The 9,042-nt window shown below is 43.2% G+C and overlaps 1 protein-coding gene across 1 annotated transcript; it reads left to right on the top strand.

Moving 5' to 3' along the window:
* The first annotated feature begins 2,190 nt into the window (after positions 1 to 2,190).
* irx2a (iroquois homeobox 2a) lies at positions 2,191 to 6,399 on the top strand. Its single transcript, XM_080768055.1, has 3 exons — positions 2,191 to 2,633; positions 3,672 to 4,077; positions 4,790 to 6,399. The coding sequence occupies exons 1-3, from the start codon at positions 2,394 to 2,396 to the stop codon at positions 5,659 to 5,661; spliced, it is 1,518 nt and encodes a 505-aa protein (XP_080624181.1). The 5' UTR covers positions 2,191 to 2,393; the 3' UTR covers positions 5,662 to 6,399.
* The last annotated feature ends 2,643 nt before the right edge of the window (positions 6,400 to 9,042 follow it).

Raw genomic sequence — 9,042 nt, 5'->3', positions numbered from 1 at the left:
TGTGCAGATTACACCTTTGTACATGTGTACACTCTCTGAGAAAAAGTTACAGAGGATTTTTTTTTCTGAGGGTAAAATGTACTTATGTGACCTCAGAGGCCATGTCTTATTTTATTTGTTCGAGTATTATTCAAATACAATAATGCACTTTCTTAAACTGCATTGTCCCACTTGTGTTGGGCTCTATACAACAGGAGTAAAAACATTGTCATGAGCCATACAATGAAATGTTGTCATGTTTGTCCTGTGGGCTAAAACAAACGGCCATTATGAAGCTGTGTTTTGAATGTCTCTCTGACTCCATATAGCGTGCATATCAATGTGACATATACTGTATGCAATGTTTAAGGTTATATTTGCTTCACTGTTAAAGCTGTAATACCTCCATGTTAACACAATACGTTTTTCTGGCCGTTAAGCTGTAAATTAAACATGTCCCTGTACCTGTCAGGCAAACCTTAGGTTTAATTATGACTCCATCCCAACGTGGAATCTTATTGTTTGACTATACACAGGGGTTTGGGTATATAGAGCAACGGTGTAATGTTTTGAAACGTCAAGGATACGTTAGTTGTAGGCTAGTGAATGGCCTTAAACTGTTATACCGGATTCTTTCATATTATTTTGCATGAGATATTTCAGAATGAAATGCCTACAGCATGTCTGACACTTCATGTGCCTAGCACTTCCTTTAAAAAAATATGTACATGCAGAAAGATCTGATGTGAGATACAGAATCAGATGCATGAAAGTGACATCATATTAGTATAGTTATATTCATACATGAAATCATAATTGTTATCATTCATACTGTTTTGTCATTAATTAAGTAATTTGATTTGATTGGTAATGTGTTAAGTTTATTACTGCTAAGGAAGATTACATTTGAATATGCTTTTCTTTTACAATACCACACAGTAATATTAGTCTCCTTTTAATCAGTTTTCACTAAATGTAGTGGATTCAAATTCAAGAGTATCTGAGAGCAACTTGTAACCTAGAATAGAAATGTGTCTCATATAAAGATATTTCCTTTATACTTATTTTGTCTGGGTATATATACTCCTCTTAAGGTAGTGGTTCTCATCCTCTAAATGGAACAATCTTCTGTTATTTACAGTTATTTAAGTTGCTTGATACAAGGTATTGCAATGTCAGTATAAAAAGGGGTTGAAAAATACTATTAATCATGAGGAACAATAATAACATCATGCTTTATATGTAAACATGCTTCGCAACAGTCTGTGGTGGTACACCACTAACAGTAGTTTATTTTTGTGTACAACCTGCATGTGAACATGCCTCTGGTTCAGGAATGCCCTATGTTAATTTGGCAAATAATGATGACGATAATGATTATGAGGCCACTGTTCTTTTTTATACTATCACCTTTCTCGTCCACTCCAAAACCTTGAACCAGGCACTTTGGTGGTTTTTGGTTTCAATGCTGTGCTGTATCACATGCCTCCAACAGAGGTCATAACGCCTGTAATAATAATACATAAGCAACAGCCTAACATACCCTGTTTTAGATGAGCCACAAAAAGTAGTGGGAAAATTAAGGAGTGAGTTACGCCCCCCGCAGGCAGCTGTGCACATTGCTTGGGGAGCGCGCACATGCAGAGACCATGGGTGCACGCTTACATTCGTGCACGTGCGTTTCCCCTGAAGTGAATTCCCGGCTGCTTTTCACTTCTCTGCTTGATATTATATGATCAACTGTTATCAAGTGCAGGTGCACAAGGAAGGAGAACTATGACAGTATAGCGTTACCTTTGAGAGTTTTCACATTCTGGCGCAATATATAATTAAATTGACGCCGCGTGCACCAACACAATAAACCCTTGAGTTGTGACGAGGAAGAGTAAAAAAGTAAAAGTAGCAAAGAAATATGCAATAGCATAGCAAGGACTGTTCTTCCTGTAAAATAAGTGAAAAGTATACACGCATTTATTCACCTCTCTCTCTGCTCCCCTCTCCTCCTTAGCCCTTACTGCCTCGTACTGTTGGTTTTGTTCTGTGGCTCCATTTCAGAGGCATAAGGGGGCGGAGATGGAATATTCAGATGAGCCGGAGTGACAGCTCCTGTTTCCCAATGCTCTGTGTCTGAAACTCCACTGGCTCCTTCCTTCCAACTCCTCACTTCATAGTTCTGCGTACTAAAAACATCGGACGCTAGGGGATCAAGACGCATGCCACATTGCCTCTATGTGGGCACTTTAACTGATCTTTTTTTCCCTCGGTTAGGGGTTGCGGAGGGAGGACTTTTTTATTTACATTGTCTGATGATTGTTTACACAGCTGATTATTGAGCTGAATCTTTCTTTGTGTTGCTGTTCGCCGCCTTGCGCTTTTTTCCCTTTTGGAATCGGCGACAGAGACCGCACTCACCAATGTCCTATCCTCAGGGTTACCTCTACCAGCCCCCGGGCTCTTTGGCTCTTTATTCGTGTCCGGCTTACGGGGCGTCAGCCCTAGCTGCCCCGAGGAATGAGGACCTAGCGAGGTCCTCCTCGGGCTCAGCCTTCAGCCCCTACCCTGGATCGGCTGCTTTCTCCGCGTCGGCTGGTGCAGGTTTCTCAAGTCCATTGCCATACTCCACAGATCCGACCACAGGATTCCCATCTTACATGGTAAAATATTCACTTTCACTTATTCTAATGACATGTGAATTCCCTGGGAAAAAATAAGCATGATGCAATTCTGCTATTTATAATTGCGTAATAAAATGTTAACCCATCTTATAGTGCAGAGATACCCGAACGTGTAGCCTGCAGTTAATTTAGTAATAGCTATAGTTAATATAGGCCTATGATAAGTATAGGCCTATATGAAAAACTTTTTTCTTGGTTAAATGTATTATACATTTCATATTGTGGCAATCACCAAATAGCTAATCTATTTGTCTTTATTAAGACTTCCACAAACAATGTTTCAATGAGTAACAACTGATAATTATGTCGACGTGGTTCCTCACTTTGAGCTGCAATTATATTTGGATCTGTGGGCTGTGGCCACTGAGCTGTCATTGCATGTTTGTGTCATGCATGGAAAATACTGGACATTGTAGGATATTTTTTATATTTAAAAATATATATATCTGTAAATCACCACGGGATGAGGGCCTTGAGTTTATTTTGAGAAGAATAAAAGGAATTTGAACATGAAAAGATGGATTGCCAGTGCTAATGTCATGGACACTTCAAGCGTTTTAGGAAAGGTACACACCGAGTGATTTGCTAATAGGATTTGTAATGCTGCTATAAGAGATGATGTTAACAAATCAGGGCGGCCACAACAAAACAAAAACACACGCCGGAAATACAACAAGAAAGCTGTAAGATGTTTAGAGATAATTGAAATGTTCCATTTATTGTGGATCCATCAGGTAGCTTACCATAATTTCTGTTATTAAATTTACCAATGATCCAAACAGTTAACTATAGGCTATTAGTTAACGAGGTCTGACTGCGGCCTACTTTTACGCACGGGGCGTTATATTACCTTCCAATTACTGTCAAGTTTTAGCGACAACTATATATTGGCAACCAATAATTACCAAAACAAAAATCAAAACATCCGGCCTGTTGTTATTTGTTTACTGATTAAGCTACACTAATGTTTACTTTATTATTCATAGATTCATAGTTTTGGCTTTTCCTCCCCCCCAGAGCTCTCCCTATGACGCGCACGCGACCAGCATGGCCGGGGCATTAAGTTATCACCCGTACGGGAGCCCCGGGTATCCCTACCAGCTCAACGACCCGGCGTACAGGAAAAACGCCACGCGGGACGCGACCGCCACGCTGAAGGCCTGGCTGCAGGAGCACAGGAAGAACCCGTACCCCACGAAGGGAGAGAAGATCATGCTGGCCATCATCACCAAGATGACCCTGACGCAGGTCTCCACCTGGTTCGCCAACGCCAGGCGGAGGCTCAAGAAGGAGAACAAGATGACGTGGGCGCCGCGGAATAAGAGCGAGGACGAGGATGAGGACGAGGGGGACGGCGAGAGGAAGGAGGCGGAGCGGTCCGAGAAGAATCTGGACAACAGCGAGGCTTCAGCGGAGGATGAAGGTGGGTAGAAGCCATGGTGACGGAAGCCAATGATCCGTTTAACAATTCAGGGTCGGGGGATAAATGCCCGCGCCTTTTATTTACCGCTCCTTCAACGTGATTAATGGCCGGCCACTGGCGATGGAGACACATAATATAGCAATCACCAGGAGTGGTCTGAATGCAATTGGGCTATTATTATGGCGGATATTCTCCTGATGACATTTATGTGGTATTATAGAAAAGGACAGGTATTATTGTGAGCATAAAATAGTGACGTTATAATTAGGCTTGTGTTTAGATTAATAGCATTGATTAGTTTACAGCTTAACATGCCAGTGGTTCTATAGGCTAGTGGGCCTACAATTAAATCGGTATTGTAGGCTATTGTTTTTAAATACTTTTAACAGAGCCTGAAATAATTAATATGTACAGGCTATTCAAACTAAGCAATGTTTATTATATTTTGACCATCATTTGTTTTTCCCCCCAAAATAAGCCTGTTGTTGTTAGGTAGTAAACAACAACAACAACAACAACAACAACAATAATAATGAAAATAATAGGCCTAATAATAATAATAGGCTATTAATAAATGTTGATATGCATTCAAACACATTTATTTCTTTCACACAGTGTAGCACTGTAGCTCTAAAATTATTATTATCGAAAAAATATATAGGATTCATTTAGCTTATTGCACTTTTCGTTTGTCTGTCTTCCTCCTCTGAAGGTATCAGTTTGCACGTTGACATTCTGACGGACCACTCGTGTTCTGCCGAGTCGGACGGGGAGAAGGTGAGCTGCCGTGGTGTGGGGGATCTGGGCTCCGATCATACCATCAGGGACAAATGCGACGATGACGACCACGACCTGGAGAGCGACGAACGCGGACAGCTCTCCCCCAAGGCCGTCACGTCGTCGCCTCTGACAGGCGTGGAGTCTCCGCTGCTCAACCATCACCACCACCTGCACCACCACCACCACCACCTCCACCAGCAGCTCCACAACCAACGCGAGGACTTGGCCCGGAGCCTCGGCGGTAGTAACAATAACAAGTCGTCGCCATGCCTTGACAACAGAATTATTACGTCTTCTTCAGGTGCGCCCCAGACCCCGACAGTCAAACCCAAATTGTGGTCGCTGGCGGAGATTGCTACCTCGGACCAAAAGCAACACCATCATCCACCGCAGCCGAGCTGCCCCCCTAACGTTGGCCTACTCACCCCTCCCACGCCATCGAGCGCGTCCCCGGCCCACAGCGCCGTCTACCCCGCCCCCTCCATCCTGGGAAGACCTATTTATTACACGTCTCCGTTTTATAGCAACTATACGAACTATGGCAACTTCAGCCCGCTGCAGGGCCAAGGGATTCTGCGGTACAATTCTTCGGGAATGAGCGTCGCTGCTGCTGCCGCCGCCGCTGCGGCTGCGGCCGCTGCAGCGAACGAGGGGCTCAGCGCCTCGGCTCTGGAGGCGAGCAGCGCCGCGCACAAACTCAACTCTGACTCTGCTGCCCTCGTTAAATCAAACCCAAACCAGATTGTTGTTGAGCAGCAGCAGCATTTCAGACCCGCAAATTTAGAGTCAAAGAAAGGTACGTAATGTGCTATATACCACCCTGAGCAACGTCCATGCAGAAAATAAACATATAGGGAATTTGTTTCTGTGCAATTTTTTTTCTTTTTCTGACAATTAATTTATATTTGAGTTGCATTTATCTCGGGTTCACTAAAACCCACATTGAATCATTGCATAATGGCAGGCGACATAAGTTGCAGGTGGCTTGTATTAGATGGCTTTATAAGAAAGCCCAAACTGCGCAAGACTACATCTGACTATAGGCTATACCACTAAATATTCATATGCAGTGCAGGTTCCAAATTCGCCCCAACATAAGCGCACGCACGCGCACACACACACACACACACACACACAGTGTCACACACACACACACACACACACACACACGCACGCACGCGCACGCACACGCGCGCGCACACACACACACACACACACACACACACACACACACACACACACACACACACACACGCAGCCCCATGAGTGCAATAAGAAGATAAATGTTGCCATATTATCCAGCTATATGATTCTATTTTGAATGCCATCTCTGATGTTTCTGAGTGCATACTGCATGCAGGCCCCAAATCTGATCGTTCAGCCCTGGATAATTATATAATGACATAGAAACCAACCTCATAAGTTAGGCCTGCTTTGCTCTCTGCAGCAATGTGAACTTTTCAACTTTAGGCTGCCTTCTAAAACGTCACTCCCGTCCTTGGATATATATATATATATGGTTACTGGTTGCATTCTTTGTGCATACTCATGTGAGTCTATGCACATAGGCCTATACTGTTGGGTAGGCCTATGCAGTTGTTTTGGCTCTCTGTGGAAATCTTCGTATTATAGTGGGTCTAGGCTTACTTTAGATGTAACCAGCCAGCAAATGTTCATGGGTGGTTGGTGATGTTTTATTTCCTTGGCCTACAGGTAGGTGTCACAATTGCTTTGACTAAAGCGTGCAGGGGGACCACCTCTGCTTCCGTTTTAACCCCCTTAACCTTTACTCTATACTGTCTGGATCTAGTGCCACCATATCTATTCGGTAAAAGCTGCTACTTGCGCATTCAGTTCCTCGGAGAATAACAGCACAGGTGTTTGTGTGAGGCTATTATTGAACAGTTTCAATTTTCGTTTGAATGAAATGTGATGGAAAAAGCAACAACATACTGGTTTGATAACAATCTCCCAATTTATGTGATTTTGGACAACACGTTATTTCTCAGGTTCCTATAGTTTGCTTCTTTGCCACGGTATTGTTTTAGCCTATATTTAAGTGTGAAAACATAATTAGGCCTTTATATGAAACCGTATTTGTAAAGAGGGTGTTGTGTGACGCAAAGCGAACGGGACTGAACTGAAGTGAACTTGAGGACTTCAAAGTGGAATAGCCTACATTTGATATTTATTTTTTTAAATGACGGCGAAATGATGCCTATAATTTATGCAAGTTGTATTGCAAAATGGGAAACTGAACATTGTTAGATTGTTTTGTAAATACATATGATATGGACGGTTTTTATTTGAGACGCATTTGGAAAAAGCTACACAATCTTGTTAACAGGAGTACTTTTACTAATTTATATCTCTGATTGTAAATACAAACACGCTAGTATATAGTATGTATACTGGCGAGGTAGTGCTATCCATTATTCAAAGGAGAAAATATTAAAAACTGTTTTCCCAATTATAAATCAACCTTGGAGACTTGTTTATTCATTAACATGCGGCCAGGCCTCACGTTGGTATCACGTTTATTTTGTAAACGTGCCTCAGCCTGTATCTTTATTTTTCAAAGGTTCTAAATATATGGGTGATTACAGACTATACAATAGGTTTCTCCTATGTTCACGGGTCATTTTCATTTTTCTCTCCCTTGTTTGAGTATATATCTCGGGTCAGGGAATATCCCGGGCCCCCTATTCACGACCTTGATTGCGATAAACGACATACTTATTTCATTTTTCTCCCCTCACACTCCCCTCAGCAGCCCCCCCCCCCCTCCTCCTCCTTTCGCCCCCTCTGCACATTTATTTTTCAGTGTGATTAATACGGCCGCGAGACGCATCGGGCATTACCGTGCTCCCAGCGGGGCCGTCCCCGGAGCTTTTTAGCCTGGTCCAGAATGGGTCAACCCTGCCTGCTTCATTACGGCGCGGCATTGAGCAATCCATAAAAGTCTATCTAAGCATCTGCCAGCTCCAATGGGCTGTGTGATGGGCCCTAATCGGACAGGCTTTCCACTGCTTTTCATCTGGGTTGATTATGACGGTGGGTTTAGGCCACAGCTAATTAAGCAATTCAGGAAAAGAAGATAAGCCATGGTGAACAGTTAATGATGGTTATTTTTATTATTATTCTATTACTATAATTATTATTAATATGATTATTAGCATATTATGTTTTATCCGTTATCACACACACACACACACACACACACACACACACACACACACACACACACACACACACACACACACACACACACACACACACACACACACACACACATATATAAATACTGCTGTTAAAAAAACCCCGGCTAGATCGAATTATATTAAGTATAGGCTATTATTCCCATATAGTTTACGAATGTCTTTGTTGCAAATATAGCCCCGAGAATGAGCCTCCGTCACACCAGGCAAAGAAGCTAATTCTCCGTTTTCCAGTTGACTTCTGAGGTGAACGCTGCAGATCTCACGGGAATCCCTTTCACCTTGCATGGTCCTCCCCCCCGTCATCCGGCCTGCTAATATAGCCCCCGCCGTTGTACCGAAGAACAGGCTTCTCTCCTCGAGTCACAGCGCTTTCATTAGGACTTGATTTATTGAAATGCATGCTTTATTCTCAGGTGGGCTTCCCCGGGGACTCGCCACTGTTGTCATAGCACCAGAGGCGATTTCCGAATACACCCCCCCCCCCCCCACTCCCTCCCATCAAACTCACTTGCTGTTGCTATTCCCTTCAAATGTCAACATTTGCTCTCAATAAAAAGAGTTATTGTTTCTGTAAAAACTGCTCCGCGGCGGCAGCCTTTGAACACATGAAAAGAACCTTCCACCCAACCTCCTTGTTTGATTGGGAGCAAAGGCAGGTGAAAATGTGAGCGAGGCAGTCGGGCAGGCGTCGCGCACATGACAAACATCAAGCTGTGACGGTCGTTAAAAACTTATGCGCAATATAAAAAACGATTGTGAATTTATGTCACAATTAGTTGCAATTGCGCAGAAGTATAGGCTATCCCCCCTCATTAGCCAAAGAAGACGCGGGTTGCCCTTGACACTGAGCCTATCGATTCTGCAGGACAAGGCCAGGCCAGCCAGCAGTAGGCTGCGGCATCAGAAGGCCCATAAGTATAAGTCTAGTATCAGTGTGAAATTCCACGTGTCGCATAGCCATATC

Source organism: Protomyctophum bolini (assembly GCF_963924005.1).
Source record: "Protomyctophum bolini genome assembly, chromosome: 7".
NCBI lineage: Eukaryota > Metazoa > Chordata > Actinopteri > Myctophiformes > Myctophidae > Protomyctophum > Protomyctophum bolini.
Note: the sequence above shows the minus strand (reverse complement) of the source record. Positions and strands in the feature narration are given on the sequence as shown.

Bases quoted from the DNA above. Each gene is read 5' to 3' on its own strand.
- irx2a (XM_080768055.1), top strand. From the start codon at position 2,394: ATGTCCTATCCTCAGGGTTACCTCTACCAGCCCCCGGGCTCTTTGGCT. The intron at 2,634-3,671 runs GTAAAATATTCA...CCTCCCCCCCAG, and splicing joins CAGGATTCCCATCTTACATG to AGCTCTCCCTATGACGCGCA. The intron at 4,078-4,789 runs GTGGGTAGAAGC...CCTCCTCTGAAG, and splicing joins GGCTTCAGCGGAGGATGAAG to GTATCAGTTTGCACGTTGAC.